The 15,909-nt window shown below is 56.2% G+C and overlaps 2 protein-coding genes across 4 annotated transcripts; both read left to right on the top strand.

The window, feature by feature from the left end:
• The first annotated feature begins 312 nt into the window (after positions 1-312).
• On the top strand, positions 313-4,114 carry NMB (neuromedin B). 2 transcript variants are annotated; one of them, XM_053658887.1, is made up of 3 exons: positions 313-1,390; positions 1,998-2,170; positions 3,836-4,114. In XM_053658887.1, the coding sequence occupies exons 1-3, from the start codon at positions 1,234-1,236 to the stop codon at positions 3,998-4,000; spliced, it is 495 nt and encodes a 164-aa protein (XP_053514862.1). In that variant the 5' UTR covers positions 313-1,233; the 3' UTR covers positions 4,001-4,114. The 2 variants fall into 2 exon arrangements, with proteins under 2 accessions (XP_053514862.1, XP_053514863.1); XM_053658888.1 differs by having other exon boundaries at positions 3,831-3,958.
• Positions 4,115-4,972: 858 nt separating this feature from the next.
• On the top strand, positions 4,973-15,788 carry WDR73 (WD repeat domain 73). Of its 2 annotated transcripts, none has more exons than XM_053658954.1 (8): positions 4,973-5,033; positions 5,561-5,628; positions 5,895-5,983; positions 7,787-7,875; positions 8,466-8,530; positions 13,163-13,327; positions 13,622-13,987; positions 14,887-15,788. In XM_053658954.1, the coding sequence occupies exons 1-8, from the start codon at positions 4,993-4,995 to the stop codon at positions 15,120-15,122; spliced, it is 1,119 nt and encodes a 372-aa protein (XP_053514929.1). In that variant the 5' UTR covers positions 4,973-4,992; the 3' UTR covers positions 15,123-15,788. The 2 variants fall into 2 exon arrangements, with proteins under 2 accessions (XP_053514929.1, XP_053514930.1); XM_053658955.1 differs by having other exon boundaries at positions 13,622-14,009; positions 14,887-14,978.
• The last annotated feature ends 121 nt before the right edge of the window (positions 15,789-15,909 follow it).

Below are 15,909 nucleotides of genomic sequence, written 5' to 3'. Positions count from 1 at the left end.
GGAAGGTGACAAGAGCTATATCTGTGCACCATGGCTAAGCTGTGATGAGACTGCGGGGAGGTGTAAATGCCGGGGTGGGAGACGAAAAGCAAGGTGGTTGGGGGAAGCCAGGGCCGGAAGCGGAGTGACCTTGCCCCGTGTGTCATGCTCCTGGGAGGCAGCTCCTCTTACACGCTTCCCTTTGGGGTGGCGATCCCGCGGGAGCAGGCCTCAGAGCAGCCCTCGCTGAGCGGCTCCGACACAGCCCTGGTGTGCGGTGTTCCAGGGCAGGGTCCGCAGCCCCCGGCCGGCTCCACCCACGCCTCCGCCTCCGCCGCCACTCTGTGCCTTCCGTCTCCAGTGCCCAGCAGCGTGCCCTGAGCTTGGGTGGTTAGTAGACATTTAAGCTAAAGGAAATGTGTTATTTTGGAGCCCAGTTTCTTTGCCTGCTCGTAAAGCAATGCCGCTGACCCAAAAGTTCTTCCCGGGGAAGACTGGACAGCTCGGGATGGGGGGGGGGTGATACTGAGTGTGAGTGGGCAGAGCTATAGGGCAGCTGCTTTCTACTACGGAAAACTGTAAAAAATGTAAAAGTATTAAAAATAGGGCCATGCGGTTATTCCCGTCTTATGTTGAAGAAGAGTGGGTTTGGGGGCGTGGGGTCCTCACAGCCTGCACAGGACTCCTGGCCCGGTGCCCTTCCCCCAGCCCAGAGGTCCGCCTCCACCGGCCGGGCAGCTGCTGGCAGCGCTCTCCCCAGCAGGGTGTCCGTGGGGTGGGGCTCCTTATCTCTTCCTCGCCCTACTTTCCGGGCCCAGGCACCTGCTGTGATTTCCGCTGAGTGCCGAGTGCTAACCTGGAGCGGAGGAAGAGCTGGCCAGAGTCCAGCCAGAGTCACTGGAGGGAGCGAGGGGCTCCCCCAGCACCTGGGTCTTTGCAGGGCTCGGACGCCGGTATGATACTGGGGAGTATCCTCGCCCCGCTCTTACCCTTGCAAAGGGAGGCTTAAGAGGGGGGCGGGAGCAGGGAAGGCCGAACATCCCGCAGGAGCGGTGCCCACCGGTGCGGGAGTCTGGGTGTATAGGTTGTGGAGGACCCCGTGGAAGGGCTGGCGGGGCGGGCGGGGCGGAAAGCAGGGGCGGCTCCTGAGGCAGGCTCCGCCCCAGGGCGCGGGTTTAAAAGCGGGAAGGCAGGCGCCGAGGAAAGGCTCGTAGCTCAGCAGGAGTGGAGCGGCAGTGCAACTCGGGCACAGCCATGGCCCTACGGGCGCAGGGCGCCCGGTGGCTGGGCAGCATCCTCCTCTTCGCCTTGCTCGCTGCCAGCGCCGCATCGTTCAGTTGGGATCTCCCCGAGCCCCGTGGCCAGGCCAGCAAAATCCGAGTGCACCCACGGGGCAACCTCTGGGCCACCGGTAAGTCTTTGGGACCTGGGCAGGTGCTCCTCACCACTGTGCTCTCAAACCCTTTTTCTTCTCTGGCTGCCCTTCAGCCACAGACAGAGTGTCTGGGTGGGCGGGGACCCTGTAACTCATCTGATTTAGTAGATGGACAACTTGAGACCCAGACAGGTCAGTTAGTTGGCTAAGGTCCCTCGGCTAGTTTCACAAAAAGCTGAGAGGCTGGGTCTTGTGTCTGCCTGCCAACTGGTGGCCCTTCCCTGAAGCAAGACCCTGCTGACTTCTCCTCTAACCTGTGTGTGTCTCCTCCCTGCACCTCCACCTCCCAGACCCCTCTTCCTTCTCCACTTCCTTCTCTGCCCTTTGCTACCCTCCCTAAGCGCCCCGGCCCATCCCACCTGCTCCTCGCTGCACCGTCCTCTCCACCCCCTCCAGCTGTTCAGGAAAAGGTGAGGTGCAGGCTTGGCCACCAGCCAGAGGTCCTTATGGCTCCTTGGTGAAGAAGGGGGAGGTTGCGTGTACTCCTGCCGGGAAACTAAAAGGCGGGAGAGACCCGGAGCTTTCCCACTATGATGGGGTCCTCGCTCCCCGACTTCCTTGTGCCTCGGCACCTCCTTTCTAGGTCACTTCATGGGCAAGAAGAGTGTGAAGCCCCCCAGCCCACCCCTACTGGGGACAGCTCCCCACATCTCCCTCAGGGATCTGAGACTGCAGCTGAGTCATGATCTGCTCAGGATCCTCCTGCTGAGGAAAGCTCTGGGCACCAGCCCCAGCGGCCCACCCCCTCGCACCCAGGTGAGCCAGGCCCCACCTCGCACCCAGCCAGGGCTGCCCCTTGGCTCAGCACTGGGTTTAGGGGGTGCCTGCCCGGCCAGGCGTGATGGGCCCCAGAAATCCAGGGATTCCAGGCTCTCCCTGTGATCCAGAGCTCAAAGGAAGAGGACTCCAAAGAAAGAAAGGCAGGTGAAAAAATAAAAAGAAAGAAAATAATAATAAAAGGAAACTGACCTTCCCAGCAAACCCCACAGAGTAAGAAGCAGGTTTTCCCCTCACCAGTTGCCTGGTCTGAAATGAGCGTCTTGTAGCTGGACCTTCACCAGACAGTCCAGACTCATCCTTTCCCAGCTCTCCACCCTTGCGGTGCCTGCTCTGTGCTCATGGTTGACGCTGGGACACTGAGGCCCACAGGGGGCAGAAGGGTCGGTCAGCAGCTGAGACAGAGGCCGGCCTTGTTCACACTGACCAGCGCCCTTCCCAGTCTGTCATCGGCTCGGTGACCAGTGGCAGGCCTTCTCGACCTCCGCACGTTCTGGGCTGGGTAATTCCCTCTGGCGGGGGCAGTCCTGTGCATTGTAGGAAGTTTAGCAGCATCCCTAGTGTCTGTCCACTAGATCATCCCCCCCACCTTCCTAATTGTGACAGCCAAAAGGTCTTCAGACACTGTCAGAGATGCTCTGGCGAAGAGGCAGAGCAGGAGTTAAAATCAGCCTTGGCTGTAAACTACTGACCTCTGGGGTTCAAGGCCCCAAAGCTAAAGCCAAGCCAGCCCCAGTCTCTAGCCATTCCCCGCTGCTGCTGCTGCTATCCCCTCCCCACCCCACCCGCCCTGGTACTCTGCTGCTGTGTGCGGAAGGCAGAGTGAGGTGGCAGATTAGGGGCGACAGTGTGCTAGGCTGAAAACTTAGCTGCTTAGAAATGTCACTTAACCTCTCTAAGCCTCATCTTCCTCATCTATAAAATGGGGGTAATAGTGCCGATCTCCCCTTAAATGAGACCATGTCGTGCTTATTAGCCTGATGCCGGGTGTATAGAAAGTGGTTAGTAAGTGGGAGCTAGAGTAGTCTGTGAGCTCCCTGGCAGCGCCTGTTGCTGACTCACCTTTGCATCCCCCTCTGTGCCGAGCATGGACTGCGTACATTTTGAGAGAAGGCAGGGGCGTGCCCTAGAGAAGGTCCAGCTGCAGTCAACCCTCCTGACCCTCCCGATGCCCAGAACCACCCCAACCCTGGGGACCTCAGATGAAAGGGTTAGGTAAGAGCTCGAGCTGGCTGGGTCTGAAAGGGAGACGATGTCACCTCTGGGGCTGTTGGTCTTGAAGGCCTGAAACATGCAGACCAACTAGAAAATCTCAGACGACGCTGTACCTGGCCCTGGGAGACGGGCTTCAGAGGTGAGTAGGGGGGGTGATGAGAACACTGACCCTGGCAGAGGGCCAGTCACCATATGTAGACTTCCGTGATCTCCCTTCACTGGCATGACCATGAGGGTGGGGCTGTTACTGTGAGAAAACCACCGCCCCGACCCCTTCCAGACCCTTCCTCAGGGAGAGGTGAGGGAGGTTGCCTCCGATGACAGGCTGTCCCTGTGTGACTGGATGCCTAGTGCTCAGGGACGGCGGGATGCCCCCATCAGTCGCCCCTTCCGCCTGGGTCAATTCCTGTGCCTTCCCTTCCAGTACAGGAGGCTGCTGGTGCGAATGCTGCAGAAGTGATGCCGTTAATGAGGAAGACTCGACCACGTGGCTTAGATTGCGCCCACCCAGGGAAGGTGCTGAATGGGACCCTGGCAGTGGCCCCATCTGGTTGTAAATCCTGGGCTCAGATCTCCATTACTCCATTACTGTGATTTCTGGTCCGGTCACCAGGAATGTCGTCAATGCAGACACAAATTATATTCCTGCTGTATTTCTTGCTTCCCTGTTGAAGTGGTGAATAAAAAGGCCTTGCTCTTTGCATAGAACGTCTGGTCCTCTCCTTCCAGTGTGTTTGAGGGGATGGGAAGGAAAGGGGTCTGGATGATGGGGTGTTCAAATGAGATGGGGCTGGCTCCCAAAACCCCAGAACACTCCATGGCACCAGCCAGGCACTGCCCCGGGGACTCCTACTCGTCAGCCCATTCAGCAAGCAGGTTACTCAACACCTGCTGAAGGCCAGGTCTCGTGACAGGCAATTGGTTCTGCTCTCGCCTCTGCCACCTACAGGCAAGTCTTATGTTTCCTTGCCCGTCAAAAGGAGTTGCTTTGCTTACCCCATTCATTTCATCCTCTCGCCAGGCTTTGAGGGGAGCCCTGGCACATACAAGGGTGAGAGCCCGGCGGGACTCCCAACTCTGCTGCCCTCTCAACTCTTCTCTGCTTTCCGAAGGATTGCCGGAGTGGGCAAAAAGTACAGGACGCCCAGTTAAATTAGAACTTCAAATAATCGTTTTTTTCGTATAAGATGGCCTAATATTGCATGGATATACTTTTAGGATAAAGTTACTCAAAACTGGGATTTTACCAGGCGTCCTGTATTTTACCTGGCCCTGGCCCACTGGGCTTCAAATAACCTGGTCGTAAAGATCGGTGTCAGGTCCCTCAGGCCCTGCCCGGACCTGACCTCCTGGGGATTCCTGATTCTACGTCATTTTTCCGGAGCCTTTGCGGGGAGAACCCCGAACCTAGGCAGGTGAAGGGCACAGCGTCTCCGCATCCCCTCTCTTACGAGTCTAAGTCCCGCCCCCTGGCGTGAGGCTACGCCCCCTATGTCCGAGCAGGCCGCGCCCACTCCTCGCGAGAAGACTGCTCCGGCGCCGGAAGGCTCCCAGACGGAAGTTGGGTACCGGAAGTGGCAGTTACCATGGAGCTTGCGGAGGACTGGCTGGTGCAATCTTTGCGCTTGTAAATCGTGTGGGCTTGGGTTGGGGGACTCAGTTGCACAGCTAGGCTGGCGGGCAGGCGGGCGCGAGATGTATCACGTAGGGAATCCTGTCCTGGGTCCGGCGAGCGCAGGCGGAGGGGCGGGGCCGCACGGAGGACTCCGCCTGGGCCTCGGCTCCCGCCTCTGGGATGTGGCACATTCCCGAGTGTGCCAAGTGGTTTGAGGTGCTCCAAGTAGGAGCAGTGCTCGTGAAGGGTAATGATAAGTGTCCTATTATTTTGTGCCAGCCAGTGAGTCGAACCCCAGGTTATCTCATAGATTCCTCGCATCAACCTAGGGGAATCTTGGTGCTCTGAGAGGTCCAAGCCTCGGGGATATCGTGACTGGCCTGGTTCCAGTCACACAGGAAGGAAAACGTGTGTAGGAAGACTTGATCCTGGGTTTGGCTGACTCCAGAGCCTGGGTCCCCAAACACCGGACCACGTCAGAGTTCTTTAACAACTGTGAAGTGCTGTGCACCATGTAACCTTGTGTCCCTACCATGCAGGTACCAGGATTTCCATGCATTCGACCTCTCAGGTGCCACTCGAGTTCTTGAATGGATTGGTGACAAAGGTGAGGAGATGGGATCCCACTCAACCTGGGAAGCAGGAGCTCAGCCCAGAGGGACCCAACCCACTCTTCTGAGAGCCTCGTGGTCACTTGCGGCAATTTCGTGCCCTGCTGGCACTTACTAAGATGGGGATCTGTTCCATCCCCCAGTAACTTGGCTGCTTGTCAGTGACAAAGGAATTCAACGGGTTTGGCAGAGTTTCTAGACTCAGCCACAGTCCAGAATCTTTCTAGCAGTTTGTCACAGCTGTGTCTACTTCTTTCTCCAGGAGTTTTTGTTGCTGGCTACGAAAGCCTGAAAAAAAATGAAATTCTTCATCTGACGTTACCTCTCAGACTGTCTGTAAAAGAAAACCAGGTAACTTGAAATACAAATGCTGTGTATATGTGTCTACCTTTAGTCATCTATTATACCTTCCTGGAGCTTCTGTTGTCGACTAGCTGCTGTTGACTAGAAAGAGGGAGATGGAGAGAACAAACCGTGACCCTGCCCTTCCAATCCGATAGAGGGAGGCAGAAACTCACGCAGATAAGTATTAAGGAATGTCTTGTGATTTTCCAGAGGGCTACTGGAGGAAGAGGTCACTTGTAGTTTACCAAAAATAGATTTAAGGAGCTATTAAGGTGTAGAGGGTGGTTAAAGCCCTTAGAATGATCGAGAATAAGTGTGTAATAGATAAGGAATAAGAGGGGAAGATGGCTAAAGACAGAAGGATTGGACAGAGAAAGAGGAACTCAAAAGGAATACTAAGAAGTTGGAGAGTGCCCAGGCTAGTATGGCTCATTTGGTTGGGCATCTTCCCTCACACGAAAAGGTTGCCAGTTCGATTCCCAATCAGGTCACATGCCTGGGTTGCTGCTTTGGCCCCTTAGGGCACATGTGAAAGGCAGCCAGTTGACATTTTTCTCCTTCTCCCCCGCTTCCGCTCTCTCTAGATCAAAAATAAAAAATAAAATATTTAAAGTAGGAGGAATTCAGAAAAGGTCAGTGTTTCAGAAGCCAAGAAAAGAGAATATGTCAAAAGAAAAGAGTTGCCCTGGCTGATATAGCTCAGTGGATTGAGCACAAGCCTGTGAAGCAAAGGGCCGCTGGTTCGATTCCCAGTCAGGGCACATGCCTGGGTTGCAGGCCAGGTCCCCAGTAGGGGACACATTAGAGGCAACCACACATTGATGTTTCTTTCCCACGCTTTCTCCTTCCTTTCCCCTCTCTCTAAAAAATAAATAAATATTTTGAAAAAAAGAAGAAAGAAAAGAGTTAGTGTCTGCCTGGGATTGCTGTAAAATCACTGCGATTCATCCGATAGGGCAGCCGGGGTCCCTGTTGCCCTGGGGCAATTTCCTACCGCTCCGCACCTATCAAGCAGGAGCCCAGACGGGCCTTTATGAGAGACCTGGTTTGCCTCCCACCTCACCGCTGGCTTTTCCCATTCCCTCATGTGCCACTTCCTTTTTTCTGCCTCCAGTTCTTTGCACGGAGATAGCGGTCTGGTGGTTAAGACCATGGACTTAGTAGATGGACTTGGGTTCAGATTCACAGTATAACCCTGAGTGGTTTTAGAAAATGTGCTGAAATTCTCTGTGCCTTAGTTTTGTCATTTTAGAATAGGGATAATTCTAGTACCTACATCTCACAGGGTGTTTGTAAGAATTCAGTGAGATAAAGTAGATAAAGCACCAAGCACAGTGCCTGATACAATAAATGCTGGACTATTGGTAGCAATGTTTTTATTGCCAGAAGAACCCACCTGACTTCCAGTGGGAGGTGGTAGGAGAAATGGGAATATGTTAGTTGGCTGATAACTTCCTGTTGTTCTACCCCCCTCCCCCACTATGAAGCTGTTAAGCCTCAGTGACTGCTCTCAAAAGGCCTGGAGTGTAGGCCGTAGAAGGCCTTGTGCTAGAGTGAAAGGGGCTGGGGAAAGGTAGGGAGGAGGGTTTGGGATCTGCAATATAGCAGGGAAGCTGCCCATGAAGGCAGCTGAGACCAACACCGACAGATCGCAGCCCACGAGGCCCCGCAGGGGGAAGCATCTGTTGCCAGCAGAGCAGCTTCCCTGGCTTCCTGCTGGGCTGGTATCTGGCTCCTTACCTGGAGCTCTTCCTCAACATTCCTTTGGGGAGCAGGCTCTATCTGATTGGCCACCCCTCTGTATTTCAGGGCTTATTCCCAGAAAGAGATTTCAAGGTACGCCACGGAGGATTTTCTGACCGGCCAGTCTTTGATCTGAAGCACGTGCCAGACACCAGGTATGGTCAGCTCGTGACCCAGACCCTCCACTGGGGATGGAGTGGCTGGAACTGTGAGGGATGTTCTGCCTCCGTCACCGCCACTTCCCTCCCACCTCAGCACACGCACACAGAAGCTGGAACACAGAGGATCTATTGCTTGGTGGCTTCATGGTCCCTCAGAAGGCCTTTTGACTACCGTAACCCACAGATCTCTGGAGCTGCTCCAAGTAGAAAGTAGAAGGATGCTCTTAGGTTCTCAGAGAGCTGATGGCGTGTGCTGGGGGCTAACAGCTTGGTTGGCAGAGGCTGGGAGTTGGGTCAGAACTGCGTGCTCGAGCTCATGCTGGTGTCCTCTCTAGGACATTCCATGCCGCATGGAAGCCCAGCTCAGCCCCGTGACTCTCCATGGCTGTGGCCTTGTCCCTAGAGTGGATGAGCCTGCTCCTCCTATTCAGTGAGGGTAACTGGTCTGGACAGACCCTTCCTGCAGTGAGCTTTCCTGAGGGGGGCGGTGTAGGAGTCCCACTCTGAGTGGGCTGAAGAGGGGAAAGGGTGTGTGGGTGAGCTCTCCACTGTCTCACCCGAGATTGCCTGTCTGTCCTGAATAGGTTGCTCGTGACCAGTGGCCTTCCAGGTTGTTACCTGCAGGTGTGGCAGGTCGCAGAGGACAGTGGTGAGTGGCTTTAACTTGGTGCGGGTTGACACACACACCTCTGTCCCCTAATCTGAGGCAATTAAGAAGTAGACCCAGAGCCAGGTGGGAATTACAATTCAGTGTCTACTTTAATGCAGGCAGAGATGAATTAGCAACCACAGCATAGCACACAAGCCCCAAATGGAGCTTCCTGTAACTTGCTTCAGGAATTGAACTTACCAGCTCAGTCACAGGCGGGGCACGTAGTGAGCTGCCTCTCCCCCAGGCAGGTGAGCTCGCTTCTGGAGGGGGAGGAGGCAGCAGGAGGTCCCCTCTCTGCTGCATGGTAGCCTCGGGGAAGGAAAACCGGAGTGAGCGGGAGGCTTGGTTGACCTGGTCTCCCCCAGAGAAGCCACTCCAGCCGCGCTTGGGAGTGGAGAGGAGTGCCCTCTGCATCCCCTGTCGCAGGTGCGGAGCCTGCAGTGCCGATCCAGCCCCACGTCCCTCTTCCAGTAAGAGCCTTGTCGTCCAGCCTGCGCGATTGATTCTCTGCCTGCCAGCGGGTCCCCGCGCCACCTCGCTTGGCTGCTTCCCAGAACGGCCTCCGGGTTTGGCTCCCCTCCAAGAGTCCCTGTCGCTGGAAGGCAGTTCGTGTGGCCTCCCTCACTGCGAGGCTGCCGGCCCTGTGCACCCTCCTCCGCTGTTTCCCTTGTGTCACTTCAGGTGCTCGAATCGTTCTCTCGTCGTGTAGTCGTTGGCTACATACTTCTACTGAAATTCACCCATTTCTGGCCTACGATTCAGTGATTTTTAGTAAATTTAACAAGTTGTGCAACTGTCACTGTAAATCAATTTTTAGAGCATTTTCCTAACTTCCAGGAAGATCCATTATGCCATTTACTGCTAATCTCCTGCCCACACCCCGCCCCAGGCAACCACTAATCTACCTTCTGTCTCTACAAATTCCCCTTCGTGTGGATGGAATCAAACAATGTGTGGTCCCTGGTCTCTGGCTTCTCTCGCGTAGCGTGTCGCTTTGAGGTCGGCCTGTCTTCCCCGTCACAGCGTGCGGATCAGTAGCCTGTTCCCTTCACGGCCGAGTGGTGCTCTGTTGTCTGCATGTGCCGCATTCGTCTGCTCATCTGCCAGTGGATGGGTTTGATGTTTGGCTGATAAATCTCTGTGGATGTGTGCATGTTCTCACCTCTCCTGGGTAGACAGTGAAATTGCTGGGTCATGTGGTAAGTTTATGTCCGACATGTTTAGAAACTGCCACACCGTGTTCCCAAATGTTTCATCATTCGCATCCCCACCAGCAGGGTAGGAGAACTCCCATTTCTCCATCCTAATGGGTGTGAAATTGTGTATCATCGTGGCTTTCATTCGAGTTTTCTTCAGGACTGGTAGTGTGCAGCATCTTCCCTCATGCTCATTAGCAGTTCATGCATTTTCTTCGGTGAAAAGCCTATTCAGATAGATCTCTGCAGCGAGGTTGCTTTTTCCCAGCTGAAACAGTGCGCTGTCAAGGGCCCCCCGACACTCTGCTGTGTACGCTTTCACAGATACTTGTGCAGGTGGATCTGTAGGATGTAACCCAAGGTGTTCATGGGTGCGTGTTACGTCCCAGGCACTGTATTGGGCGCTTTCCACACGTGAGATCTCATTACATCCCTGAGTCGAGAACAGAGTCCGTACCGGGGGGCTAACCTGTTCACATTCACAAGGACAGTAGGACATGGGCTCCGAGAAAGGAGCCGGCGTTCTTGCTGACCACGGCGTGCACCACGCCCACACTTTGTCTGGAACTGGCCGGCGGTGGCAGCTCTGTCGAGGAAAGGGCACGTTCATAATAATGATAATAATTACTGTCACTGCAGCAGCAGCGGCCTCTCCCTTGGTCAGCACGTGTCACCGTGTACCTCCCACGCAGGCCGTGGGGCTCTGGGGACTCGTTGCCACGAGGTCTGATTTGTCACTGTTTCTCATTAGGGACTGCACTGTTCGTGACATAGCTAAGAAATAAATTTCCCCTGTGTTTTCTTTCACAAGACTTTTGATTTTGTTCCTCCCACATTTACATCTGCGCTCTTTTTAGAGTTCACTTTTGTGTGTGGTGTGAGGTAAGGGTGGCGTGCACTTACCTTTTTGCATCTGACTCTCCAGCTGTTCCAGTGCCGGTTGTCAGAAAGCCCGACCTTCCGCCACTGACTCGCCTCGGTGCCTGTGGTACCATCAATGGACTGTAAACAGAAGGATTCACTTCTGGACTGTCCAGTCTATTCCATCGATCTTTACATCTGTCCTTGCACCAGTAACTTGTGGTTTGCCCGCAAGTAGGCTGTGCGGCACCACGGCGGTTTGAAGATGGGGGGGTCTTGCCTTCCGTCTGGAGGCGCCTTGCTGCTGCCTCGGGTCTGCAAGGGGCCGGGGTGCCAGGCTGCCCGCCTGCAGAACCCGCGGCCCCTCCCAGGCATCTTGCTCTGATGCTCATGTGAGAGGAAATCAGGTAGTCATCTTCCCCAGGTATTAATGCGGAATGTTCTAGAGCCTGGAGAAAACTTTTCCTGGAAACCTAAAAGCATGGAATTATTTTGGAGAATTTTCCAAGGTCCAGTTCTGACCCACAGCTTCGGCATCTGAAAACCTGATTTTGTCAGCACGTCTGAAACAGATCTGACCTGTTCACCGGGGCAGACGCACTTGTCAGACTCACAGGCTGCCGTGCAAACCAAATGGAAGTTCATTACTGTATGGCGAGGCTGTAAGTGCCCCTGACGGGGTGTTTTGGGCCCCTGTTCTTTGCCCCTGGAAGACCTAACGCGACCGAAGGCTGTGTGACGCACACGGGGGGCCAGCTCAGAGGCTCCCAGGCCGTGTTTTCATGGCTGCCTGAGGCTGACCTTGTGGAGGCCACGCTGTCCAGGCCTCCTCCAGCTGTCCCAGCCCCTGGAAGGGCCGAGGGTCCCTCTCAGCTCCAGAGGGCTCCCACTTCCCCTTGGAAGTGAAGTGTTCAGTCTGGCGTGGCTCCCTCAGTCCTGCACGGACCTCAGCATTTTCTTTGGCTCCTCGGCTGCTCAGCCCCTCTCAGGGGCAGTGCCTCCGGGGTGTCGGTAGGTGTGCTCAGTAACCCGGGTCCGGGAGTCGTGGGGACTCCCGAAGGGTGCCTGGCTCTGCGCCCGCTGTTTTCTTAGTCGAATCTTTTGTGTTGTCACTGAGTTCTCAGAGCTGCCTTCCTGCATCTTCTGCTTTGACTGGTGGTTTCTCTGTACGGCGTGGGGCTGCGTGCATTGGTCAGTGTGCTGTGGACCTTCCCAGAGGAGGGCCTCGCCCGTGGCTGAGCGAGAGCAGGAGGGAGCCCGCCTGCCTTTCTCTGGTGATTGCAGAGCCGCTCTCTAGTCTCAGGCTCCAAAGCCCTTGTTTTCCCCCGCGTCTCTGAAATCCATCCTGGAAGCCTTGCCCTTGGCCTCCTCCTCTCCCGATCAGGGGTAAGTCACCTCTGCCACCAGGCCCGGGCTCAGAGCAGCCAGTCCCAGGGGACCTGCTGCAGGCTCCCCAGAGGCGCTGGGAAGGGAGGAGGGAGCTGCGTTGCTTCAGTGTGGCCTGGAGAGTCAGGATGCTCTGCCGGGCGGGTACCCGAGGCCCAGCTTTTGTGTCTGCCACGAGCCTCTGCAGATGCTGTGGTGGGAGCAGGTTCCTGGAGTAAGTCCAACACTGCACTGAGGGCTGCAGGCCTGGGCAGCAGCAAGGCCCAAGGGCCCTGCGCTCTCTCGCTCAGCCCAGGCAGCCCCCTCTGTGCGCTCCCTGCTTGGGAACGGCCTCGTGGCCTATGCTCTCGGGCTTGCTACCCAACTCCTGTTAGCGTTCCTTCTCACATCCCTTCTGTTCTTGTCCTGACTTACCTAGCCCTTAGAATTTACAAAATATGTAGACCTCCCTTTTCCAGAGACCGGGAAGCAGACAATGTGTGCTCTCTTGGAGCAGCAGAACAGGCCTCTCCCTGTAAGTGGCTCAGACCGCAGGCCGCTCCTTCTGAGTGCGGCCGTGCACGGCTTCTCTCCAGAGAGGCCTCGGTTGCAGGTGCAGAGGTGACGCGGAGCCTGCCTGCCCCCGAGCAGGCTGGAACAGACACAGAAAATGGAGGTTTGGGTCAGCTTGGGGTCACACGTCTTCCTCTTGTTCAGGGTGAAAACGACTCGTTCGTGGACACGGACTCTCTTGTCCAGTCTGTGTTTGAAAACAAGGACTGTTGCACCATAGTCTTTGCCTGTGAGGCCTCAGCAGTGCGCTGAGGTCATGGGATATGTTTTTGAAGAACTCGTATTAGTTCACGAACCCATAGCTGCTATTTGCACGTGTGGTACAAACGACACGGTCAGTGTATTCCTTCCTCTCCTTTCATTTGTGCTCCGCAAAACTGTAAAAAGCCAGAATTGCTGCTGGAGCTTTTGAGGTGGCGGCTGTGACTCATTGTCACCCGTGTGCAAAAGTTTATAAGACAGATTATGAAGAAACTGTGGTGCTGCTGACAGTTTCAAAATGCGAACATAACTCAGTTTATGTTTCCACATCGTCTCTTGCCAACTGTCAGTTCCCTCTTCCTGGACCTTCCGATGTGCAGGGGAGGCTGGCTGCCTTCCTCCCATGATGATGGAAGCCTCCCCTTTCCCCTAGATGTCATTAAAGCTGTCGGCGCCATTGCTGTGCCTGAGAAAGAGCAGGGTCTCTGGCCCAGGGTCTCCGTCTTCCCAGCAGCGGCACCCGCAGTCCTGCACGGGGCTCGGCTCAGCGGTCTGAAGGTGGTGGATCTGGAGTCCCAGAAGACCACGTATGCCTCAGGTACGGCCGCATGCGCCCCGTGCCCGCCCCTCCAGCCACGAGGTCGGGGACACCAGATGAATGAGTCAAGCCCTGGCTTCAAGGGGCTCCCATGCTGGGACCAGAGGAGGCCGTGCCAGGGCCAGCAGCCACCTAGCTGAGGACAATGGCGAGACAAACAGGACAGGGAGATGCGGCTAATGCTGCCTGGGACGGGGGACGCTTCGCAGGGGAAGGACTTGTGGCCGGCCAGTCCTGCCATCGCCAGACCCACGCAACTCCAGCAGCTTTTCTCTTTCTCCCTCTGTCTTCCAGGTGTCAGTGACAGTGAGGAGCTAAGTGGCCTGCAGGTCCTGGATGCAGACACCTTTGCCTTCTGCTGCACCTCGGGCCGGCTGGGGCTCGCTGACACCCGCCGGAAGTGGGCGCCCTCACAGACCGGCAGTCCCGGCTCCGGGCCTGGTGGAGGGCAGTGGTGTGCGGAGGTCAGGGGCAAGGCCCCGGGCCCTGGACCCAACATCGCCAGCCTTTGCTCAGATGGGCAGCTCCGTCTTCTGGACCCCCGCGACCTCAGCCATCCTGTGCGCTCAGTCCAGTGCCCCGTGTCCACACCCAGCCCTGACCCAGAGCTGCTGCGGGTGACTTGGGCCCCAGGCCTGGACAGCTGCCTGGCCGTTTCAGGTGCTGCCGAGCAGGACTTCACGTGTGTTATTTGAGCTTTCTCTCCCAGGGCTCCTCAGGGGCAGGCCTCCCCCATTCTGGCTGCTGCACCCTCACACACGGTAGCAGGCTTCCCTTTCCTAGCAGGAGTCGGTTCTGAGGTTGGTCAGGAGGCCTAGGGAGACAATGGGACAGCCACGGGCTGCACCGGGATCAGGTGATGGGGTCACACGGGGTCTCTCAGTGTCCTTGCTTTTTGAATTACAGCAAGCCCCTCGGGCAGCAGGCTGCTGGGCCCGTGTCTGGTTTAGTGGGGGTTTTAATGAGGGTAATCCAGAGGCCAGTGGGAAGCATCCGCTGAGGGGCAGGGAGGTTGAAAGACTAGTCGAAAGAGCAAGAAAGGATCATTGATAATGGCAGGATGCAGAAAGACTGGAAGAACTGAGCCTGGGTGGAGGGACCATCTTCTAAAGACAGCCGGGTGGCGTGAGTGTGGGTAAAACTAGGTCACGGGGAGCTGAGGATGTCCCTCTAAAGGTGTCTCTTTCCCCGTCAGGTGGGACACAGGGCCATCTGCGGAGGGAGACTCAGATGGGCTGGAATTTGGGGCAAATGGGAAAGGTCTGAAAAAGTCTCTTAAGCCTCAGGCTCCTGGGGTGAAGACTCGTACCTACTTCATACAGTTGTGAACACTGGAACGTTTGTCCAGGATTAGCCTCAGGCCTGGCACCTGAGAGCTGCACGGCCGACTGTGGTCCTCACCTGCCCCTGCAGCCGGTGCCCCATGCCCCCGGCTCCCGCCAGGGACCTCGTTCGCCGCTAGGTTCCTCCCCCAGGGCCTGTTTCGGTTCCATGGCACCAACTATACGAACTGCTTCAGAGATTCAGTGTCAGCCTTCTCGTTTCTTGTTCTTCCTCAGGTTTTGATGGGACAGTGCAGGTCCATGACGTCACGTCTTGGGACGGAACGGAGGACCGAGCAGAACCTGTCTTCACTCACAGGGGTCACATCTTCCTGGATGGGGACGGGACAGACCCTGCTCCGCTGGTCACCACCCACACCTGGCACCCCCACAAACCAAGGACCTTGTTATCAGCGGCGAGTGACGCCTCCCTGCACGTGTGGGACTGGGTGGACCTCCGCGGCCCCCACTGACACCAGCGTCCTTCTGCCAGGCCTCTGGGAGGGACCTGCCGGATGTACCTCGAGGGCACTGATTTATTTGGGACTCAGGTGACCGCGGGTCCCTGTTCACAGCTGAGGGACCTTGGGCCGGTGTGGCAGCCCCTCGTGGCCTCGGTGTCTTTGTTGGTGAAGTGAGAAGAGTAGTAACTACCTCGTGGGGTTGTTGGGGAAGTTAGGAGAAGTTTATGGAAAAGCACCAAGTAGGATGCTTGATGTAAAGATTTGGTGGCTGTCCATAGATCTGGGGACTTGGGGGCGACGGGATTCTGCTGCCTCCAGCCGGTTTAAACCCTGAAGGGTTTGGGCACGAGACGCCTGCCCAACTGTGGGGACATCCCCAGCAGTCACGCCGACCTCGCACTGTTGTCCTTCCCCGTGTGCCGGCTCTGCCGCCCACCCCCATGCAGCCTGGCGCCCAGCGCTCTGTCCGGCCGGGAGGCTGATGTGACACCGTGACGGAGACACTTGTGTCGGAGCCGGACAGAACAGGACCCCTGTTCATTCTCCTCTGTGACGTGGGCCTGTCACTGCAGCACCTGGCAGAGTGGCTGTTGGTGATCTGTGACATTGCAAAAATTCAAGTTGTTTCACTGGGATATCGGTGGTTTTATAAATGTTTTCAGTTTTGTCTACATTCGCCAGTAGCAGGTCGCAGCTGAGGTGGGGGGCACTGAAGTTGAAACTGACTTTCGAGGATCTCACCACAGGAGAGCGTGGGAAACCCAGTCGGTTTTCCAGGTCGGAATCTTGGACTCCA

Source organism: Artibeus jamaicensis, unplaced genomic scaffold, assembly GCF_021234435.1.
Source record: "Artibeus jamaicensis isolate MK-2021 breed Jamaican fruit bat unplaced genomic scaffold, CSHL_Jam_final scaffold_612, whole genome shotgun sequence".
NCBI lineage: Eukaryota > Metazoa > Chordata > Mammalia > Chiroptera > Phyllostomidae > Artibeus > Artibeus jamaicensis.
The sequence above is the reverse complement of the archived record's forward strand: the minus strand, read 5'-3'. Positions and strand labels throughout refer to the sequence as shown.

What these genes read in the sequence shown, in the direction of transcription:
- NMB (XM_053658887.1), top strand. Translation starts at nt 1,234, where the DNA reads ATGGCCCTACGGGCGCAGGGCGCCCGGTGGCTGGGCAGCATCCTCCTC. An exon ending in GGGCAACCTCTGGGCCACCG is followed by an intron (nt 1,391 to 1,997) that starts GTAAGTCTTTGG and finishes CCTCCTTTCTAG; the next exon opens with GTCACTTCATGGGCAAGAAG. An exon ending in GCCCACCCCCTCGCACCCAG is followed by an intron (nt 2,171 to 3,835) that starts GTGAGCCAGGCC and finishes CTTCCAGTACAG; the next exon opens with GAGGCTGCTGGTGCGAATGC.
- WDR73 (XM_053658954.1), top strand. Translation starts at nt 4,993, where the DNA reads ATGGAGCTTGCGGAGGACTGGCTGGTGCAATCTTTGCGCTT. An exon ending in TGAATGGATTGGTGACAAAG is followed by an intron (nt 5,629 to 5,894) that starts GTGAGGAGATGG and finishes TTCTTTCTCCAG; the next exon opens with GAGTTTTTGTTGCTGGCTAC. An exon ending in GAAGACCACGTATGCCTCAG is followed by an intron (nt 13,328 to 13,621) that starts GTACGGCCGCAT and finishes TCTGTCTTCCAG; the next exon opens with GTGTCAGTGACAGTGAGGAG.